Below are 23,070 nucleotides of genomic sequence, written 5' to 3' on the forward strand. Positions count from 1 at the left end.
TAGTCGCACCCAGGCTGCCAAGAGGGATGAAGCCACAAGAAGAGCCCCGCTCCCCGGGACAGAGAGACCAGACCGCAGGAACCTGGAGGGGTCCGAAGACACGCGCAGAGAGGAGGAAAGGCGGAGCGGAAGGGGGAGAAGAGAGAAAAGCGGAGAAGGGCAGGACAGCTGGGGGCCACCCCCTGCAGCAGAGGGGACAGGACGTCGAGGCTCTCGTCCCCACCAGCGAGAAGGAGGAAGAGAAGCAATGGCTGTGAGGGACAGCCGGAGGCCCCACATGCTCCCCGCCTCTGCTCTGCACCCCGGGGCACCCGGTGTCGGGCCGGCCTGTCTCTTGTGGAGGCCGGAGGAGGCAGTGCTCAGAGGCTGCCACACTCCTGCCCTCTTGGGTGGGGAAACTCGGGCAAGGCTTGGAGAGCCTCCATCCCTGCAGCCTGGTCTGCTGAGTCGGGCGAAGGGCGAAGGCACCTTCCAGGAGGTGGATGGACGAGAGCGGCAATCGGCCCAAGGAAGGGGTGGACGGGCGACCCGCTCTCCACGTGGCCGCAGGCTGACCAGAGTGGGGACCAGCGGGAGCCCACACGGGGCTGACGTGTGATGTGGGTGATGGCGCCTCCGGCTTTTCCAGCTCCGTCCAGACTCTGGGGCGAGTGCCGAGCACCCCGGCAGGGGTGGGACTCCTGCCTGGCTACTTCCCAACCCCTTCCTGGAGCCCCATCTTTCAAAGCTCTCTGCACAGCCCCATTCGGGAGAGTCGGGAGGAAAGATCAAGGGAGCAGCGGCCACCTCGGCACCCGGGATGCTCTGGGTCTCGGGAGCAAAAGAAAAGAGCGAAAGTCGAGCTGCGCAGAGGGACGGAGGAGGGGACACCCCATCGCAGATGCCTCTGAAAGGGAACCCCACCCCCGCCAGAGAGGGAGAGCAGGGGCAGGAGAGGGGCCTCCAGCTGCAAACCTGCCCGGGAACTTCGAGGGAATCAAGAGAACCAATGGCGACGGCAGCGAGAAGGCAGGACAGCAGGAGCCAGAGAAGGAGGGCAGGAGGCGGCCCCCAGACGCGCTGCCTACCTGAGACGGGGACTTGGGGAGGGCCGCCCCGGGCGTGGTGGCCGGCTCGGGCTCGTGGTTGACTCTGATCTCCGGGGTGGCGGCCGGAGAGCCGTCTGGAGGTGGTGAAGGGCTGTTCCCTTTGGCAGGGGCGTTTTCGCTGTTGAGGCAAGAAGAGAGGGAGTGGGCAGAGAGAACGAATAGGAGTAAGGCAACTTGTGCACGGCTGAACCTGGGTTGGTCTCCTGAGCCCTGCCAGGAGTGAGTCCTGGGCGCAGAGCCCCAGGATGTCCTCAGCACCGCCGGGTGGGGCCCAAGAATAACAAAAGCAAAAAAAAAAAAAAAAAAAAAACGAGATAGACGATCTAGCGGAGTGGGTGCGGGGGAGATGCGTGGAGGGGTCCCTATGTATGTACATGTGTGTAAAACGTGTGAGTAGTGTGGAACCTGTGGGGTGTGTGTGTGTGTGTGTGTGTGTGTGTGTGTGTGACCACACAGGTCCACTAACATGTGATGTCCCTGTGTGTGTGGGGGTTCTTGTGTGAACCCACGTGTCGAGGCTGGAGTAGTAGCACAGTGGATGGGGTGTTTGCTTGTAGGCAGCCAACCCAGGTTCGATTCCCAGAATCCCATATGGTCCCCTGAGCACTGCCAGGGGTAATTCCTGAGTGCAGAGCCAGGAGTGACCCCAGTGCATCGCTGAGTGTGACCCATAAAGAAGAAAGGTAAAAATAATAAACAAACCTGCATGTGTCTCAGCATTAGAAAGGGGCAGAAAGGGAGGGAAGAGGCATGCAGCTGTCACAGAGACAGGGACAAGCCTCTGTGCAGAGGGCGGGCAGGTGCCCCAGAGACACGGACAGAGGCGAGCAAACCGTCATGGGCCTCCGCAGGGTCCAAACCCTTGTCTCTGAGAGGCTGATCTCACAACACAAAGAAGCCAAACATCTAAAGAGGCAAAGTGAGTCACTCCAAAGTCACACGGCAGCCCCTGGGGCTTGCAGGAAACCCCGTTTCTTGCCCTGCTAGACCCCCTGCAGCCTCTCAGCTGGCCTGCCACCCAGTCACAGCAGACGGCCACAACCCCCCGTCACAGGCCCACACACGCCCTGTCCACACCACATGCACAGACTGGAGAGTTCTGCCCTCCCCGGGCCCCTTCAGAGGGCAGAGAAGCACACCCAGGCCAGGGTCTTGCCCGTGCGGGAGCAGGTGAGGTGAGGGCTCTACGCCTCGCTGCTCAGAGCCCGAAACACATCCAAGGGTGCTCCAAACCCACCCCTTGGGTGCCACAGGGGCAGATGGTAAGTGCCAGTATTTGTAGAAAGAAACTCCATCTCCCCTTGCACCAAGTAGCCAGGGGTGGTTGAACTTAGATTTAAATAAAATAGAATATGAAATGCAGCTCCCCGAGGGTCAGCAGCAACTGTGTGAGTCTGGAGGTACCCAGGGGTGAGGTGGGGGTGGGCGGGGGGAGGGGGAGTAGGGGTGGGAGAGGAGGAGAGGTGATTGTGGAGCTGGGAGGGACAAAGACCCCAGCGCACCTGGGGGGTGTCTGTGTTTCTCAACCGGGACCCGATGTGCCCCCACCACTGGGCCCCCAAATATTCATTCCAAGGGGGCCACAAGTGAGAATGTCATAAGCAGGGCAGCACAGCATGAGAACCAGGGGCCAGACTGTAGTCAGGGGCCCCAGGAAGGAAATAAAGTTTGGGAAACAGGTACAATCGGCTCTTGGAGAGCATGAGACAAGGCTGGTGCCGCTGATATAAAAGGCCAGATGTACAGGGATATACACACATGCACGCGCGCGCGCACACACACACACACACACACACACTCATAGCGCCTTTCCCATTGCTGACCTCACTCCTTCTGCATATAGTATGCTTCACTGCTGCCTGGATGTGCACGGTGCTGTGGGGCCTATTCTGGCTGTGCCCGGTCCTGCTCACTCACATCCCGTCACCCCTGTCGGTCTGTCCACACAGCGCGCACATGCGCGCGCGTGGACACACACGCACACACACAAGACACGCACACACACGCCAATGGTGGATCCCCCCCCAACAGCAGCCCCGCACGCGGCCAGACAGGTTAGGGTTAGTGGCGCCCTGGAGCAGGACACGAGCACATGCACGGGGCGGTCGGGCGCTGGCCCCGAGGCCCCACACTGCAGCACTCACTGCCGGTACCTGCTCTTCTTCCTGCGCAGCCGCGAGAACAGTTTAGTTTTCTTTCTGCAGGGGATGGACGAGGAGCCCTTCATGTCGGCCCAACCTCCCTCCCGTGCCAGCACACCCTCCGCCCAGGAGGAGGGCAGGGACAGGGCAGAGCTTCCCCTATCCTCCCCGGAGGCCGGGCCTGCTGCTGAGTGCTCTGGGATGGAGCTGACACAATGACCAGAAGAGAGGCGGCTCCAGCACGGCTGGAGGAGGCAGGAAACGCAGCTCTATGAAGCCCACTAGCGACTCAGCTTCCGGGGAGTGGGGGTCAGCCAAGGAGGGGTGCTGGGAGAGGGGGCCCGGTCTGGCCCTCCTCTGCCACAGGCCTGGCCCTTTCCCACACAGCCCTCCCTCCTAACCCTCCTGGGTCACACAGCTGGGAAGTGAGTGGGGGACAGTCATCCAGCAGAATCCCCCTCATCTCCAACCCCAGGGAATTCTACAGGCCCACCTCTCGTAGTCACACAGATTTGATTTTCAGAGGAAAAGAGAGGCAGTAATACTCGTCACATTTTTTTTCTTGAACCCCAGCCCAAGTCCCAGTTATCCCAAGAAGCAGATACGACCATTCCATCTGAGACCAGAAAGGTCCATGGGACCCCACGTGCTGTTCTGCAATGTGCATCTATGCACGGGTGCACACACATATAGACAAGCACACAAATATCTAGACATGTGCACACATGCTCACTCACATGCACATCCATGCGCGCACGTACACACACATACCCACATATTCCTACTTACACTCATGCACACACTCACAAATACATCTCTGATGCCATTCACACACACACACACACACACACAAACTCACCTGCACACACAAGCGCACTCAAGTGCAGACACACATAGAGACAGAAAAGCAGGGAGATCCCCACTGGCTGCTGTTTCCAGGAATTACACGCAGTTTGAGAAGCAGGTCTCCCACCTCTTTCCAAAGAACCCCTCCCCAGGAATTGGAGTGGCCCAAGGAGCCAAGGACTGCAGAACAAGGCTGTCTGTGTGGGAACACAGAATACACCATCCAGGGGGCTCCTTCTCCAGGAGGAGGAGCAAGCTAGGGGACAGCTGGCCCTGCTCTGGAGGGCCAGCTCTCTATCTAGAAGGGTCCGTGCTGTGTGACTACACAGCCAGGCTCTGTAGCTCTGCACAGAGTGCCTGATGGGGCACAGCGAAGGAGTAGGGGGTGCCCCTGGTTACTGTCCACAAAGCCCCAGCTCCCAGGAGACCCAGAAAGCGCCTCAGTCAACAAGGGCAGGAACCTGGTCCAGACCCACACTCACACCAGCATGCAGGAGGCTCTCACCTGGGCTGGGCCTTGACCGTGAAGGTGTTGCTCCCGTTCTGCTTCTCCAGGCCCACCAGCACGTCGTTGAGGTTCTGATTGAGCTGTAGGAGAGACGAGAGCAGGCGGCACCTCTGAGGCCACACAATCCTGTTCTCCCCAATTCGGGGACCTCTTCCCCCCCTCACTGCAACCTGCCCTCCACCAGGGGTGCCCTCTATCCCCACATCAAGCCAAGTAGAAGAACAGGAATTCGGTTGCTTTGCTGTTTCTTGGAACTACCTTCTTGCTATTTCTCGGGATTTCCTAAGATGCCATCTTGAGCTTCTCCTACTTTAATTTTGTTCACTGTTTTTGCAAGCTGTCTATCCTACTCATTAAGGTCACTTATCACGGTATTTTCAGGCCATGCTATACAACTGCCACCGTCCACCGTCGTGCACCACCAGAAGTGCAGAAGTCTGTCTCTCAGTGTCTTAAGAAACCTGAGAAAAATTCTCCACTGACCAAATTCGAATCATTTATTTTCTGTCGACACACACACACCCGGAAACCATTTCGTTGTTGTTGTTTTCTTTTGCTTTTGGGGCCACACCCGGCAGTGCTCTGGGGTCACACCTGGCTCTGCACTCAGGATTCACTCCTGGTGGGCTCGGGGAAACCACATGGGATGCCGGAAATCGAACCTAGATCAGATGCATGCAAGGCAAGTGCCTTACCTGCTGAACTACCTCTCCGGCCCCAAGCCACTAGCATTTCTGACACTGAGCGCCCTGAACCCAGGGTGGCTGCAAACATGTTTACAGCTGAAGGGAGCCTGGTTCTGGTGCTCTCGGGAGAACAACACGGAAAGATCCACAGGACCTGCGGGCCTGCTCACACCACCCGGGCGGCCAGCAGCCTAGAGGGGAGCTCCTAGGAGAGATGCTCACAGGTGCCTCCTCTGGACACCGGTCTCGGACCACTGAAGCCCAGCAGGCAAGAGTGGGCTCAGCGGCCCCTTCCACATGGCCCTGGGCCAGGACGAAGTGTGCCTACCTTACTCATCTCCTTATGGAAGTTCTCCTCCAGGCCTGCGATGCTCTGAAAGGTGTTGACATAGAAACCTACTCGGCTGCAGGAGGTGAGGGAGGGAGAGCGGTACAGTGAAGACCCTGGTGAGGACAGGAGAGTCCTCCCAAGCCTCCTAAACCCCACAGGACTCCCGCAAAGATGCCCAACAAGGAAGCCCCACCTGTTCCACAGGGATGGCAGCTCCTCCTGAAGATCCACATTCATCTCCTCGAACACTTTCTGGGCTTTGATGAGCTCCTCCTCGGCCTGAGGAGCAGGACTGGTCATTGCCCTCTGCGGGCCTCCGTCCCCACCAGGCCCCAGACCTACACCCTCTCCCCCCCCCCCCCCAGCCCACACAAACACACACATACACACACCTGCCAGGGGCACCCAGGGGTTCCCCCACCCCACCTCCTACACACACACACACACACACACACACACACACAGAAACCACACATACACACCCTAGGGCCCTGCAGCTGGGCCTCGAAAGCACTGTGAGGACCAGAGGCAGAGCCCCAACCAGGCACGGATGGAGGAAGGCAGGGAAGGAGCAGGGCACCATGGGGGCCCCAGGGACCTAGGGGGCAATTCAGGTACGGAGTCAGCCCTGTGAGCCAGCCAGGTGGGGCCCCACTCACTTGCACAGGAAACCCCCTCCAGTGACGGGGAGCCGCCAGCCAAGTCTTCCTGTGACTCTTCTCCTTCCCCTACCCAGGACAGCTCTTTCGACCCTCACCCCAACCCCTCTCCCCACCAGATGCAGCCAGAGGCATCACTGAGGCTCAGCGGGAGAAGGCCGGGGAGAGGGCAGGGCAGGGCAGGGCAGGGCAGGAGGGGCCGGCTACTGGGCAGGGCAAGGTGTCCCTAACTGAGGCTTTTCATCCCCACCTCCCCAGTCCCCGGTGTGGCCTGCTTGTGCCCGGGGCCAGCCAAGGCCTCCAAGTGGTGGGCTCAGACCCCCGGGGTCAGCAGGAGGCGAGGAGCAGACCATGGTTGGGGTGAATCACAGGCCCTCCCGAACAGGAGAGCCTCATCGGGAAGCAGTGACTCAGGGGTGACTGGACTCAGGGTCTGAGTCACAGCCCTGGAACGTGGCAGGCCCAGCCCAGGAGAGACGTTCCCAGGAACAGCCGCACATTCTCAGGTCTCTGGCAGGGGTGGCCAACTGGCCACGAAGCATGTGACTTCCAAGCCCACCCACTGGCCACTTACAACTTCCGGGCCAGCATCAACCCAGTCAGTGGCTGGCCCTGCTGCTCCCTCTGCCTCCCCACCCCTGCCAGGGACTCCTCAAACACAACATTGTGGAACCGAGCAGACGTGGCCATACCCTAGGGCCACAGCTATGTATCCTGCCCAAACCTCCTCTGGGCGGCCCAACGCCTGGAGGGAGGGTTATCAGAACCCACAGAACCAGAGACTTGAGGCTGAAGAGATCACACAGGGATCTGAGCATGTGCTCTGCACGCCACCTATCCGCCATACGAGCCCCAGCACCACACAGGATCCTCCCAGCCCCACCAGGAGTGATTCCTGACCGCCATCATGTGGCCCAAACCCCCGGCCCTCACTAAAAGCAGCAGTGGCTTCCTTTTCCTCCCCACCTTGCACCGTTACACGTGCCGAGAGAGGCCACGGAGCTTAAGTCCCAGGGGCCCCCTGAGCCCAGTCACCAGTTCAGCTCCTGCTGCCGCCAGGCTGCTGATCTGCGGGGTTCCTGTCATCATCCCTCACCCTGGAACACTGGTCCCCCTTCCCCAGATGAAGCCATGTGATGCCACAGCAGCTCCACCCTGGCCCCGGGTCACAGCTAAGGGCAGGGTGGCTTTGTCTCAGCAGTCTCTGATGCCAGCCTGCTCTTCCGGAGGGGTCACTGTCCTCCTACGCAGAGGCTGCCAGAAGCAGTTGGGGGTGACAAGGAATGGGAAGAGCTGCCTGCTCCTGCAGCTCAGTGGGCTAGCACCCACCCACAGACACAGAGGCAGCCAGGGACCGGCCACACTCGGCCTGCACTGCGGGCCGCAGGGTCACTGGTCAGCTAGCCACAGCATAGCCACCTGGGGTACAAGAGCCTCCAGAGAGAGGCCAGCCCCGCTCCGGGCCCGCCAGGCACCACAGGCACCTGGAAAGTTCCCGGAGTCCCCTTGTGTCCCCCGTGCTGCCAGCAAAAGGGGGGACGGGGGGACCTGAGGGAGAACAGAACAACCTGGACGTTTTAAAAGCTCCATTCACACGGGAAAGCCCACTGCCTGGAAGACAGAACCTCTGCAGCCCAACAGTCCTAGGTGTGAGCACAGGCCTGGGCCTCCCCGGCGGCTTCCCCCAAGCCGAGGCTGGGAGCCGTTGACAGCAGGGTGCCCCGCACCCCCATCCTGAGAGTCCAGAAGCAGCCAGGGCACCACGCAAGGCGACACCGTCTCCCAAAGGTGCTCCCAGCCTACAAACACGTTCACCCGACCTCCAGCCACACTCACTTCAGACTGAGGAAGGAACCCCGACACCCTGCCAACCACACCCCCTGAAGAGCATCCCAGGCCCCCTGCACCCGCCTCCTGCCACTCCCTAGGTCTCTGCACCACACACACTGGGGTCACCCCAACCTCTCAACAACTCACTCCAGGGTCACCCCAACCTCTCAACAACTCACTCCAGGGTCACCCCAACCTCTCAACAGTCCACTCCAGGGTCACCCTGACCTCTCAACAGCCCACTCCATCCACTTTGGGAAAGCCCCCAATGGCTTTCGAGCCCACCGCTTAGACCTAGAAGAAGCCAGCAGTTCAAGTACGAGGCTGGAACTGGAGCCAAGGCCGGGCCCCGAGCACCCAGCTCAGGGCATTCCGTCCACGCAGCCTGGCGAGGAGGCCATCGGGAGCAGCCCAAGAATGTCCGGGGCAGCTGCCCATGCTCAAGTCTCTGCCGCCTGCCCCCAGCAGAGCCATAAGTGGGTGCTGAAGTCACGACATTTCCACAGCAGAAACAACGAGAGCTCCACGCCCCTGCATCCAGGGGCCCCAAGACACTTGCTCAGCCTGGACCTACTCACTCCAGGGGAGGCGGTTTTTGGGAAATGGGCGTGGGGTGGGATGCCCATCAGCGGCTTCAAGAGTTCAAATCCAGGGCCTGCACACAGAGTCAATCCCCATGGCCCTGCCCTTAAGGGGGCCCCGTGAGAAAGGGCTAGAAGGCTAACACAGTGGCTCAGGAAGCACCCCAGCCAGTGAGACCACAAATGTGACAGTCCTGTCAGCTTCACAAGGCAAGGGGACAAAGGAGAATGGGAGGGTGCGGAAAAAGCTCAGGGGTAGGGGTGCAAAGCACCCAAACCCAGCTGAAACCTCAGCACTGCAGAAGAGGGACCACCCTCAGGCCCTCACACTGAACCTCCAGCCGGCTGTGCCGAGTGTGGCCCCTGGGCCTCCTGTACTGCTTGGGGGGGGGGGGGGGGGGGGAGAGAGAGAGAGAGAGAGAGAGATTCCCAGGGGGGCGGGATCACTCAGGAGTCTGCACACAGTCCTTCTCAAAGCACAAAGCACACTGTGGCATAGGACCGAAGATGGTTCATCTCCACAATACTCCAGAGCCCAGCCTTTGGGCCCAGGGTCTGAGCAGCCCAGTCAAACTGAAGAGATCTCCCCAGGGTCCCTCCAAAGGCCCCGAGGGTCCTACACCCCAGAAGCCTGCAGGAGTCCTGCCTGCTGCAGGAGACCCCCAGAGCTGGAAGTCAGGACCGGGGCATAACCCATGAGTGGGGTGAGCTCCAGCTCAGCTATGCTCCGGCGCTGGCCCCCGGGAAGGCGCTGGGGTCTCTCTGGGCAGGACTGTCTCTCCAGCGACCTCAGAATAGGTGCACAGACCTTAGGAGGCTTGGACAGTAAGCCCAATGGGCGGCAATGCAGGCAGGAGCCCTGGGATTGAGTCCCGGCAGCGCACAGTCCCCCTGAAGCACCAAGGCAAGAGTGCTCCCCCCAGGAACACTGCGTTGGGAGAAGTCCCAGACCACTACTAGTGCAGCGCCCCCTCCCCAAAGAAAACAAAACAAAATGCTCATGAGGACCAGGACTAACACCTAGTAAGAACACATCCCACCCTCTCTCCCAACGGGAACCCCCCATCCCCCCCAGGCACGACCCTTCTAGGCTTTCCTCCACTTCCAAAAATAAGGATTTTAGTCTCTGCATTAAAATTCTCTGAATCACACCCCAGGCACGAACCCCAGAACCAGGCAAAGTCGTGATGAACCAGAGCCCCCAGCCTCTGCCCACCCTACTGGGGATGGCAGATCTCATCTGAAAGAGGAGCTTTCCCCGCGGGAGAGGGGCCAGTCCTCCCCCTGACCACCCGCCCACCCGGCAGCACCCGGCTGCTGCGCAGACAGGACAGACCCAGACCGGCAGGCGCCAGCACGTGCAAGGTTAGAAGCCAGTGTCACCTGATTTCGGAGCAGGTTAGTTTGAGCTACGAGATGCGCCTGCAGTTTGCCTTGGCACCACTGGGGGGCGGCTTTCTCAAGCAGCGAGACAGGCTGGGGGGAGGGGAGTTGGACCAGGGGAGGTCAAGGCCAAGGAGAGGGGAAGACAGGAGGGAGGTGGGGGAGAGAGAAACAGAGACACAGATATTAAACACCAAGTCCCAACACCCGCAACGCAGTGACAGACAAGCCGGCCAGCCCTTCCGGAGGGGGGTCAGCCTCCCCCAGCCAGAAAAGGCCCAGGCCCGCGGAGGCTGAGAGGATTACGGGGAGCCCTGACCAGGAGGGGGGGGGGGGGCAGTGAAGGGGGTGAATTCCAACTGCAAAGCAAAAGGTGTAAAAGGTTAGCAGGGGCAGAGGGTTCAGCAAGCAGTCCTGCCCACACCCCTCCCCTGCAAGAGGGACTGGGGAGCCCAGGGGCTGATGAATGGCCACTCCCCACTCCTCCTCGTCTGTCCCCCGCCTCTCCCCGCAGCCCCCCAGGCTTGCTCCAGCCCGGTCCAGGGGCGTATCAGATCCCAGCGGATCCGGTGACAAGATTCCACGCGGGAGCACGCCAGGCCAGGAGGGGCCATTGCAGCGAAACCCAAGCCCGCCTGTTCCATTCTGGAAAGAAGCCTCGGAGAGGGCGGAGGGGTTGGGGCCGGGGGGGTTGGGGGGGCAGGAGCGAGCCCTTACATGGAAGGGCTCCCACGGGGCTTCTCCTCCACCCACCCCTGCTCTGTGGCCCAAGGCCAGGCCCCAGCCAGCTGCGCAGGGTCACCCAGCTGCCCACCCGGCCACCCAACAGCCCCTGCCCCATGTCCTGCTGGAGCAGAGAGAACCCCACGACGGAAGGGGGGTTAGCACTGGGGCCACAGCCCTCACCTTGGCAATTTTGGCTTCATCCTTCTTTTTGGCCGTTTGCAGGGACTCGTAATGGTGCCGGGCGCTGTCGTAGTCCACCAGCTTCCGCCCTCGCTTGGCGATGCGTGACTGGGGGACAGAGGGTGGGCACCCATGCTGAGAGGCTGACTCCAGGCGGGGCCCAGGAAGGGGTTCACACCGGCTTCCTCAGGTCCTCGGAGCACAGGCTAGAGGCACGGCTGTTCCAGCCCCACTGGTGGTCACGAGCTCGCCCCTTCCAGGCAGCCCGTGTCTCCCTCTCTCACGCAGAGGCCAACGGGTGCCTTGGAACAGGGACCCGTGTGCCTACCGGTTGCCACTGAGTCAGACAACCCTCTTCCCAGCACCCTGGAGATGTCGCTCAGTCTGAAGAATAAGCCCCCCTCCTTCCCTTATTCCCGCCCTTACTCCCTTCCTCCCAGCAGCCCGCGTGGCACCTTGGGGAGGCTGAGGGGAGTTGGCAGGGCCAGCATGGACCACGACACTCCTCATCCCCCAGGGAATCAGCTGCCATCGGGGCTGGACACCTCTCTTTCCGGGTGCATTCACCTTGGTAGACACCCTTGAGGTCACAGAGCACATGCCCGGGCTCAGCGGAGGCAGCAGCTTCCTCGTGTCCCAACCACAAAGATGTATCCGAAGCTGCAGCACACCCCTGGCCACCCTCTCCCCCTACGCTGGCCACCCCCCTTCCTGACCACCTCCCTCCACACCACATGGCCTGGCCCCGGGCACCTCTGGGCACATGTGCCCAGGCCGGCATCCCTTCACCCACCCAACACAGCCAAGTGGTCACTCCACACAATAGGGACAAACAGGTCCACACACCATGGGGGTCCCTCTCCGCAGCCTGGAGACCCAGAGTTTCCGGAAGGCCCCAGTCAGGGGAGGCTGGGCTGGCTCGGGGCGGGGAGCAGCCCTGGAGGACGGGCAAGGCAGACAGGAGGACGCTGGGTGCCCGAGCCAGGCCTGGGCTGCCCGTAAGGGCCTGGCTCCCACAGCCCCTGGCCCTCGGATCCCCACGGCCACTGCCAGGCCAGACAGAGCAGGGCAGAGGGTGGACGTGCACTTCTCACCTTGATGTCCGGGAACTGGCCCAGGTATGTGTCCATGGTCAGCAGTGCCTGGTCCACCAGCTTCTGGTGGTAATCCAGCCAGAGCAGGTCATTGTTCTGTAGGAGGCAAGAGCAGAGATGGGGCCACCGGGGTGGGGTGGGCTGTGCAGCCCCCTTTGGCCTTTGGAGCCAGAGACTCAGGCTCAGCCCCAGCCCCGCTGAGTGTTGACTCAGCAGCTTGCTGAAGCTTCTCAGAAAGGAAGTTTTCTTGGGGCTGGAGTGACAGTATAGCGGGTAGGGTGCTGGCCTTGCATGTGGCCAACCTGGGTTTGGTCCCCAGCACCCCATGGGTCCCAAGTCTGCCGGGACAAAACCAGAAGACCTGAGCACCACTAGGTGTGACCCCCAAAACAACAACAACAAAAGAAATGAAGCTTCCTTTTCTGTAAAATACCCTATTGGGCAGAGCAATAGCACAGTGGCTGGTGGATTTGGGGGAGGGACATCCTGAGCATGAGAGTCCAGCACACAGCATGGGCAGGAAAGACTTATGCGACGGGTGCGGTGTGGGGGGAAAGAGGGACCAACACCCACCCCCGCCAGGCTCACCTCTGCAATCTTGTTGGCTTCATCCCTGCCGGGCCAGTCCGGCTCATACACCTCCTGCAGACACTCGTTCAGCTTCTTGGAGGCCTCGTGCATGGCTGCAGGCAGAAGGGCCACACTGCAGCCTGCTCCCCGTCCCAGCTCTGCACCCAGCCCTGGGGGGGGCTTCACTCCATCCCGACCCATAAGCCAGCTCTGCCCTTACCTTTGACGGAGGCCAGATAGGTGCGCAGATCCTTCTGCAGCCGGGTACCCTCGGTCTGCAAGAGAAAGACCCAGCTCCATCCCTGTCTAAGCCCGGAGCCCCAAGCAAGTCACCAAGATGCTTCGAGCCTTGGTCCTCCAGCTCTCGGGGTTGAGTGAGGCCTGCCCGGAGCGCCACCATGAGGGGCATGAACGACGCACAGTACAACCCAAGCCAAAGGGGCCCAGAAAATGGGGGCCTGGGCACACATGTCCCCATCCCCAAAGACTTCAGGGTCCTTGCCTCTCCGCTGCAGACCTGCCATCCTTCTTCCCTCCCCCCTCTCAGACACCCCCAAACAGGCCCTTTCTCCCTGCCAGAGCCAGCTCACTCCTCGCCCCCAGGTGCCCAGCACCAGGCACACTGAGGGCAGCGCTTTGCCAACGGACACATGATGAGGAGGCTGGCCGAGACTGGCCTGACATGCTCCAAGGCCTCAGTACTCAGAGCCCTGTTTGCTGATGGGTCACACTGGGGCCCAGGCACGCACGTAGCTACTGCTTATCCCAGAGATGTCTCCATGGGACATACAGACAATGCAGGGACTTTCAGGCAGTACCTAGGTGTACACAATGAAAGACAGAAAACGAGGAACCCAAGAAAGCCCCCAGGGGACCAAGCCTGCCTTGCAGAAATGAGACACCTCAAGCTCGATCCCTGCCACTGCCTCTGAGCCCCAAAGGCAATGTTGGTGGTGATGCCATCAGGGGTCCACAGCTCCACGGCGGGGTTCAATCTCCTGCATGCGGCTAATAAGGGTGGGTGAGAGAGACCTCGTGGGCAAGAGAGAGTGCATGTGATACAAAACAAATTTTCAGCAGGTCTGAGTGGTGGTGAGACTGGTGTCGAAATATCTATCAAAGTAGAGAGAGAGTACTGTCACTGTCACTGTCCTCCCATTGTTCCTCGATTTGCTCGAGCGGGCCCAGTAACATTGTGAGACTTGTTACTGTGTTTGGCATATCGAATACGTCATGGGGAGCTTGCCAGGCTTTGCCATGCAGGCGAGATACTTTCGGTAGCTTGCTGGGCTCTTCGAGAGGGACGCAGGAATCGAACTCGGGTCGGCCATGTTGGCTGTGTGAAAGGCAAATACCCTACCCACTGTGCTATCGAAATTGTCTGCCTCACAGGCAGGGGAAGGGTTGGAATGAGGGTGGGGTGTGGCGGGGGGGAAACTGGGGATTTTGGTGGTAGAAAATGTGCACTGGTGAAGGGATGGATATTTGATGACTGTATGACTGAAGCTCAAACATGAAAGCTTTGTAACTGTATCTCACAGTGAATCAAAATAAAGGGGGAAAATAATAATAAAATAATAGCACTGTAGCACTACCGTCGCACTGTCGTCCCATTCATTGTTCATAGATTTGCTCAAGCGGGCACCAATAACATCTCCATGGTGAGACTTGTTGTTACGGTTTTTGGCATACCAAATACACAACGGGGAGCTTGCCAGGCTCTGCCATGCGGGCGGGATGTATATACTCTCAGTAGCTTGCCGGGCTCTCCGAGAGGGACGAAGGAATCAAACCCAGGTCAGTCACGTGCAAGGCAAATGCCCTACCCACTGTGCTAATAAATAAATAAATAAATAAATAAATAAATAAATAAGAGAGCGCATGTGTGAGCTCCAGCACCAAAGTGTGTGTGACCACGCCACTCAACTGTATGGGCCCACAACCAAGAATGTCCGTCCCCCAATCATGGCAGTAGCCACAATAAAGAACCGGGGATGTGGCACATAACAATATCTTTCAAATGAGAAAATAAGTGGAATAGAGAGGAAAAAGAGAAACAAAAAATGCGTTCCAAGATTCCTCGGGCCTCCACGAGCACTGGCACAGCCCTGGACACGTAATTTAATCAGACACATCATTCTGGTGCTGCTTAAAGATCAAAGGAAGGAACAAAAGGCCAGCCCCGGGCAGGCACCGCAGCTCTTTGGAATTTCATAGGGGTTTGGAAGTGAACCCCAGGGGCCGGGCAGTGAGTGTGGGGGTCATCCCACTCAAGGCACCTCCTTGGGATGAACAATGAAAGACTGTGTGGGACGCAGGAGGGATCCACCGGCTGTGCTGTGATGCCACTGTGGTCATCTGATGTCACAGAACCTTCCAGACCTTTCTGCCTAATTGCCATCTCCCTACAGCATACTGTACTCTGAGGAAGGGGTGCCCCCTGGCACTGGCCACCGTGCCAGTCCCGCTTCAGGCCGTACCAGGGCCCCTTGTGTTGACCAAACAAGGCCCCGCTGTGAGCAGGCCTGGGAGCTCGGACACTGCCCGCAGCAGGAGTTCTGCCGCCGAGTGCCAGCTGCAGCTGGGCTCCCCCGCCTGCCCCTCTCGGGGTGGGGGGGGGGGGCCTCCTGCAGGGCAGCCCGGGTCCACCCAAGGAACGAGGAACAAAAAACGAGGAAGGAGAACATTCACTTCCCAGTGCTTGGAACTGTCTGGAAACAGCTCCGGGGCTATCTGGGGCTCTTCTGGCCTGCTCCTCCCATGGCCCTCAGGGGAAGGAGAGGCCCAGGAACCCGCAAGAGCCCTGCCCATCCACACCAAACTGAAGGTAGCTGGGGGGAGAGGGGTGGTGCCAAACCACACCCCCAAGCATCTCCCTCTGAGCCTCATCTCTGACATGCCACCGCCCAGCCCCCACCCCCCCTGCAGGTCTGCAGAGGACACACCTACGCTACTTCCGTAAGAGCAAGCAGGCAGCAGGAATTGAGTCCTGAACCCCACGGTGCAACGGTCTGGCCCCAAGAAACCGCCCGACCGCCCTGGTGTGGAGGCCCAGGTGCCTTTGAAGGGGCCAGAACTAGGTTTATAATATTGGAGGGCGGAGTGTCACGCTGTGAGGTTCTCAGCGCAGGACAGAGCTCAGGAACACTGGGCACAGAGGGCAGAAAACTGAGACCCTGTGAGAACAGGTGATAGCATAGTGACCCGCCTCTCGGGCAGGGGCAGAGAGGGGCCTCCAGGCAGACCAGCGCCCCCCATCCCCACCCCCATTTGGGTGCTCAAAGAGAAAGGGCAAGTACTGCTTGCCTTCTCCAGGACCCACCAAGCCCTGCAGGTCCCGGCAAAGCCTCCTATTGCTCCCTGAATTCACAGTCTCAGGAGGAGGATGTCCTTCAAACCCTGACACCAGCCCAAGCCCCACCACGTACCCCTGACACACACGCCCACACACCAGTCAAAACCCTAACTGCCTGGGAGGGTGACTCAGTCTCATGTGAGATGTCAAAGCTGCCCCCTCCTGGTCATCCTTCCCTCCCACCCCCTGAGAGTGGACAGAGCCTGGGTTCAAGTGACTTCAGAGCCACCCTCAGGAGCCACCAGGCAGCCAGCAGCTCTGCTATCTTTAGCCCTGGCTGAGACTAAGCCCCTGTCCAGAGCCAGAGACCCTGAAGGCTTGGAAGAGCTGCTTAACCTCTCCGATCTAGCTTAAAAAATGGAGAGAATAGTAACCTAAGGCTGCAAGGTGCATGTCTGCAGAGATACTGAGATTCCTGCTCTCTTGTAGGTACTCAAGGAAAGGCAATGCTCTACAAAGCAACTCAATGCCTTCAGAGCTGCAGAGCCTGAGGAAACCAGCTTCACGGGCCCCTCAGGTTCGCAGAGACAGAAAGCAGAGACCTGAGACTACATACTGCAGGTGAGAAAATTGAGACCCAAGAGGCAGGGGATCACCCAGAGAACAGAGACAGGTACATGATGGCACCTGCCTTAGCCTTGAAGAACAAGGGGGGGACATGCAAACAAGGGGGGATACCCCAGTGGGTGCAAAGGGCCCTCCCCACTGACCTTCTCTGGCAGAGGAGGAAAGATACCACATGGCCAATTCCCAGCATGCTCCCAGCCTCTACCCAGCCCTCCCTGAGTTCTCCCTCCATGCCCTGAATCTGTATCTCTAAAGGGAGCATCCCTCCCTGAGTTCCATTACCGGTGCAGAGGCACTGGTGAGTGTTCTTAGTGTTTTCCAAGACTTCTACCTTGGACAAGGAGTCAGGAGAAGCCAGGCCCTGCCAATCCCCAATCTGGAACCTCTCTGGCCCCTCTCCCTCCTGTGTAGACCTTGTGTTCACTCCCCGTATCTATTTTTCCTGTCCACGTAGCCCCTTCTGGCGTCCACTGCTGCCTGACACTCATGAGAATTAGCCTCAGTAGCCACGGAGTCAAGGCTCAGTTCCCCCTCCTGCTCCCTGGCCCTCCACTCCTCCTTCCCAGTCACAGACGTGGCTTACTTGGAACCTACAGATCTCTGTGGGGGAAGGGTTTCAGGAACACGCCATCGGGGATGCGCAGGGCTGCAGGACGATCAGCTCTGTGTCTAAGTCATCTAAGATACGAATAAGCCATCTCGGTCACAGTAAGGTTGTCCCTAAAATCCCCTGAAGTCTTTGGAACCAGACAATAAAGATTTATCTGCTTGGAATGCTAGACGACCTTGGACAAATCCTTCAGCCCCTGAGCTCCAACTTCGCCATCCACGCCAGGGACGGTGCCGGCAGTTGGGAAGCAACCACGAAGCATCGCAGACAGCCTGGCCTGCAGCCTGCTGTATGGACAGGTACAGTCGATCCTCTGCCACATCAAGCCATTATCAAGTCAGTCTGCTCCCGCATACAGAGGCCACTCCCCTCAATAGAAGGTTCTGGAGTTCCCATATGCCATGACATTCAAGGTTCTCCTGAGTCTGACCTACACTCTAGTAACATTCGGACCCAAGCCCCACCCTGCCCCTTCACCCCTTCTGTTTCATCAGGGACAGAGATGTACCCCACCCCCCACTTCCTCAGTCCACGCCCCATATTAGACTTCCTACAGGAAGTCTTCCCTGACCTCAACTGATCCCACCACATGTGCACTTGCCCAGGGTCCCTGAGAGCACGGGCACCCACACTCACCAGCTGCTTGTTGAAATTCTGGACACACTGTTCAAACTGCTCATCCTTTGTCTCATCTGCCTTCCCCAGTTTCTGGAGCACCTGCCAAGGCAGAAGGAGAGGGAAGAATGTTACCTGGAAGCAGAGAGGCCCGCCCAAGAGAGGCCAGTCTTGAGGATCCCCCTCCCGGGTCCTTCCACCCAGCCCCTCCGGAGCACTGGAAGACAGATGAGATGCCCAAAGGCAGGGCTGAGGCTAGTGGGTCTCGAGACGTCTCTGTCCAGTGCCCCTGCAGCAACCAGGAGGAAGCTGGGACCTGCTCCTTGTCAGGACCGGCAGCCGCAGGAAGGGCCCTTCACAGAGACACGAGAGATTGGCATCCCTGCAGGGCTACAGAAATGGCTCGATGGGCTGAGCATGAGCTTTGCCTGCGAGAGGCCGGAGCTCAATCCCCAGCACCACCACACGGTCCCATGAATGACCGCTGGGCACAGAACCAGGAGCGGCCCCTAAACATGACCGAGTGGGGGCCAAACACCAAAATATATTAAATCTCAAGACAGGCAACACTGGAGCTGGAGCAACAGCACAGCAGGTAGGGTGTTTGCCTTACATGCAGCCGACCCGGGTTCGATTCCCAGCATCCCAAGCACCGCCAGGAGTAATTCCTCAGTGCATGAACTGGGAGCAAGCCCTGTGCATCGCCGGGTGTGACCCAAAAAGCCAAGAAAAAAAAAAAAGATAGGCACTGCTCCTTGCTGATCTCACATTGCACCCTTGGGTATGCCCCCCTGATCCTGATGGCTGACAGCAAGAGGAGCAGGAAGGAGGGTAGTGGTGACCCCCTTCCTCCCCACATGACCCTATTTCCTCGGCCCACACTCATAAGACCACAGGGCAGCCGAGGTGCTGAGAGGTGGCCCAGCCCCCAAGGTTGCAGCTGTCAGGGCTGGCCGCCTCTCATCACCAATTTGACTACAGTTCCAGATGTGATGCATGAGCCACCCACACACAGCCCTTCACAGCCCAGTCCCCCCAACTCACGCTCTGGTCACACACACACACACACACACACACACACACGCACACACACACACACACACACACACACACACACACACAGGTTCACAGTTCCATGTCAGCTCCCTCAGCTTTTGGGAGGGGAGGAAGGGGCCGGTACAGGAGCGAGTACAGGCAAAGAGGGAGCAGGGGTGAGACCGAGAAGCAGAGGGCGCATAGCCGCAGCCTGAGAGGAAGCCCGCACAGGTTCCCCAGACTCCCCCCCACGCCACCCCCCCGCAGCTTCTGCTCCCCACTAGTTTCAGGACAGGAGGGAGACACAACAGCGGACAAGAAGGAGGGCAATGGGGGAAGAAGACTGACCAGTGGGGTGCAGAGGCTCTGCAAGGAGAAATCAAAGGTGGGATAGAGGTGGGTGAAGCACCTGCCCTGAAAACAGAAAGACACTCACTGAGCTGTGCCCTGAGGCAGAGCTCAAGCCCAACAGGAAGGGCAGCTGCCAGTGTGTGCATGGGAGATGGATGAGCCCCCACAAGCAGAGGGGCACTGGGAAGCAGAGGACCAGCCTGGCTGAGGCCAGCAGGAGTCTCGGCCATGTCCTCCCTTCAGAGAGCCTGAAGTGGGAGCCAGAGATGCCCTGGCATGCTTTGCCAAGGATGAGGCTATAAGTTCTATCCCTGGGCTGCCCACAATTGCCAAGGCAGGTCCGGATAGCTCTGTTGCCTGGGGGACACCACTCCAACCTCCACCCAGCACTGCCAGAGAACACAGTCTCCAGTGCATGCATTCCAGGCGTGAGAGCAGCAGCAGCACATGAGCCCCACAGAGCACCAGAACTGCAGTGTGTGGGCCTCACTGAGCACCCAGGCTGTAGTGCATAAGCCCCACTGAGCACCAAGGCTGCAGTGCATGGGACTCATTGAGCACTGAGACAGAAGTCCATAAGCCTCACTGAGCACCCATGCTACAGTGCATGGGACTCACTGAGCACCCAGGCTGTAGTGCATAAGCCTCACTGAGCACTGAGACTGTGGTGCATGGGACTCATTGAGCACTGAGACTGCAGTGCAAAAGCCTCACTGAGCACCAAGGCTGCAGTGCATAAGTTTCACTGAGTACCAAGACTGCAGTACATGGAACTCACTGAGCACCGAGGCTGCAGTGCATGAGACTCACTGAGCACTGAGACTGCGGTGCATAACCCTACCTGAGCACCGAGGCTGCAGTGTATGAGCCCCAACACAGCACTGAAAAGCACGACTAAAAAAAGGGAGCTGGAAGATGGCTTAGGTAGTGGAGCACACACCCAGCAGGACAGAGGGGGTCCTGGCACCACAAGTCCCCCGACACAGCACCACTGGGCATGCCCTACAAACTATGCCAGCACGCAGACAGGAGGGCGGCCGACCCACCAAGCAGGCAAGAGCACCTATGCAAGAGCCCAGAGCAGTTACAGCCAGCACAGAACCAGTGCAGGTCATGTGGCCCCAGCCAACACCACAGCCATGTGAGTACAAACCCTGGCGGTGCCAACAAACAGCAAAGGCAAAGTGAGAGGAGGGGCCCCTGAGGTGCGTCCACACACCGCCGGGAGCAACAGCGCTGAGCACCCAGGGCCCAGGCCTTGTCCCAGGCACTGGGTGCTCCTTCCCAAGCGCCCCCTGGGAACTCCGCCAAGCAGATCTGGGGCAGTGGGGTGGGGCGGTGGGGAGGGTAGTTGACCAGTCCATCCTAGGGCAGGGAGGCCTCTGGGCTGCCAGACACAGAGAAGGGGCGCCTTGCAGCAACAGCGAGGAGACCAGAGAGAGAAGAAACCCACCAGGGAATTTCTAATCCCTCCACACAACTAGAGATCATGTAGCACGGCGGAGGCTAAGGGTGGGTTTGCCACTGACCACTCAGGGCTCCCAGTTGGGGCAGTCTAGCAGGATGCCAAGGCTTCACCATGGGTGGGTGGGTGTGGGGGGCTGGCTCCATCCTGCTGGTCCAGTCCCACGCAGGTGGGGTGAATTGGGAGGTGCCTACATGGAGCCGGGCACAGCCCCCGTGGAAGTCCCATCCTCCTCGGTCCCCCCTGCAAAGAGGAGGGGGGCATCAGGTGGGAGAGAGCGTGCAGGATGGCACAGGGGCCACTGAGGCCGGGCCGGGAGAGGAACCCCACAGAACAGGGCAAGGGGGGGGGGACCCCCACACCTCCTCTCCTCACTGACAGCTCTGGACTGGCTGTCACGCTCCAAGGCCCCAGGTCACACCCACAAACACAACAGCCACCACATCCTGAGGCGTCCTGAGGACACGGGGACATCTTCAGGCTTCAGGCAAGACACCAGCACAGGCGAGACTCTGCAGTGAGGAAGCGCCCCACCTCCCTCTCCCCCCACCCCACCCCTCTATCCCCCCTTCCCCCCCCACCCTCTCCTCTTCCTCTCTCCCCACTCCCTCCTTCTCTCTCCTTTCTCCTCTCCCTCCTCTCTCAATCTTTTTTCCTTTCCCCCTCTCTCCTCTCTCACTCTTTTTTTCCTCTTCCTCTCCCTCTCCCGGCATCTGAAGCTCCCACCTCAAGCCTCAAGCTTGATTACTGATCAAGTCACTTTATCTGGTCCACACTGGCACTCAGGTAAAGAAGATTCCCCTAAGAGGCCTTCACTCACTCAGCCAGGAGAGGCCTGACACGCTAACCGACATGCCAGGCCTCGCTGATGACATCCCAAGACACTGGGCAGAAGTCAACTGTACACAAGCTACCTACGAGACACTTGGTGCAGGATTAGCCAGGGGACACCCCCTCCAGGAAGCTGCCCTGACTGCTCCCTCCCTATACTCCTCCGTATCATGTAGGGACTGGGACCTACCCCTGACTATTGGGCCCATGTCCCTATCACTGAACCCCTCGAGGGTTCACAACTCTCCTATGCCCCCAGGTCCAGCACAAGGCAGACGCACATGCTCATCTGAGCAAGGGGGCTTGAGAGCAGACACTGGACTTTGACAATGACAATGACAAACTCCTCATGATAATAGGAAGGGCAGGTACGGGAAAGACTCAGAAGCTCACAGGAGACGCAGGCACCAGCTCCTGTTCGAACTGGCACCAACACTCAGCTGAGAGTAACCCTGGCCTCTGCCCACTCACACGGGTCCCGGCCTCACAGAGGCAATGCGGGGAGTGGGGTGCAGCCAGGAGGCCAAGCTGGCCCATCTGCATAACCCGTCTGCACTCAGGGAAATGCCCAGTGAGTGCTGCTGGCTCAGCCGCATCCAACCTCCCCAGAACCCCCAGCAGACACAGGGACAAAGGCAGGATGCCTGAGGCCATGGCCTCAAAGAGCTCTGGGTGTGTCCCATGGAGGGCCTGGGTAAACTTGGTCCAGCTGAATCCCCCTGGCCTCCTACTTCCCACCCTCCCTCGATACCTGAGGCCCTGCCAGCCCAGTGGCTAGGGGACAGGGCCTTCTGCCTGGCTTCTGTCAGGCCAAAAGCATACATCCTTCCTGCCACCTGCCTGAAAGATGTCCAGTCACACCTGCATCACCCCCATCCCCAGGGAGGCCCAAGATTGCTCCCTTCACATCCAAACTATGGTCTTCTGGCACCATTCACAAATATACGCATGTATGCCACACATGCACATCTGCACACACACACATGCACATCCACGCCTGCACGCACCCAGAACACACATCTGCACACACATGCACATGAGCACAGGTACACAAGAACACAGATGTGCACGTACACCTATGCACGCAAACACACACGCAGATGTAAGTCCACAAGCATGCACACAGGCACACACACCTGACCGCACACACAGCCTTCTACTCCTGAGACAGAGGCTGTGGTCAGTGATAGCACAGAGGGTAGGGCATTTGCCTTGCACATGGCCAACGTGGGTTCTATTCCTAGCATCCCATATGGTCTCCTGAGCAATGCCAGGAGTAATTCCTGAGTGCATTAGGCAGAAGTAACCCCTGTGCATTGTTAGGTATGACCCAAAGAAAGAAAAAAAAAAAAGAAGAAGCTGTGGTCAGGACCATGGGGACAGAGGTGCTCCCTCCTGGAGGATGCTCACAGGACAGATCACCAAGGACTGTCAGGGGAGCCTGGGTGTGGCGCGGGCGCTCTGTGGAGCTCGGAGGGTAACAGAAGACCGAGATGCATGAGGAGGGAACAGGGAAAAAATCAGGCCTCCTGCCCACTGGCCAGCTCATGAACTGGGACAGGGTTGGGGTGGGAGAAGGGGGGTGCCCAGACGCTCCTGTAGCCCCTTTATCACCACA

At 59.2% G+C, this 23,070-nt stretch overlaps 1 protein-coding gene across 10 annotated transcripts in view; it reads right to left on the bottom strand.

The window, feature by feature from the left end:
- The window catches only part of BIN1 (bridging integrator 1), a 58,935-nt gene that overhangs the window by 9,247 nt on the left and 26,618 nt on the right, over positions 1 to 23,070 (bottom strand). For 7 of the 10 annotated variants that reach the window (XM_056110278.1, XM_056110277.1, XM_056110276.1 and 4 more), the window contains exons 2-11: positions 17,792 to 17,872; positions 12,844 to 12,898; positions 12,642 to 12,736; positions 12,054 to 12,149; positions 10,960 to 11,067; positions 10,054 to 10,146; positions 5,794 to 5,879; positions 5,598 to 5,673; positions 4,581 to 4,663; positions 1,068 to 1,206 (exon numbers count right to left, since the gene is read on the bottom strand). In XM_056110278.1, the coding sequence (XP_055966253.1) occupies positions 1,068 to 1,206; positions 4,581 to 4,663; positions 5,598 to 5,673; positions 5,794 to 5,879; positions 10,054 to 10,146; positions 10,960 to 11,067; positions 12,054 to 12,149; positions 12,642 to 12,736; positions 12,844 to 12,898; positions 17,792 to 17,872 (912 nt within the window). The remainder of the gene's footprint in view (positions 1 to 1,067; positions 1,207 to 4,580; positions 4,664 to 5,597; positions 5,674 to 5,793; positions 5,880 to 10,053; positions 10,147 to 10,959; positions 11,068 to 12,053; positions 12,150 to 12,641; positions 12,737 to 12,843; positions 12,899 to 17,791; positions 17,873 to 23,070) is intronic. The other 3 variants (XM_056110280.1, XM_056110279.1, XM_056110272.1) reach the window with 1 other exon arrangement.

The sequence above is a fragment of the Sorex fumeus genome, unplaced genomic scaffold (genome assembly GCF_029834395.1).
Source record: "Sorex fumeus unplaced genomic scaffold, SorFum_2.1 ptg000009l, whole genome shotgun sequence".
In the NCBI taxonomy this organism is placed as follows: Eukaryota; Metazoa; Chordata; class Mammalia; order Eulipotyphla; family Soricidae; genus Sorex; species Sorex fumeus.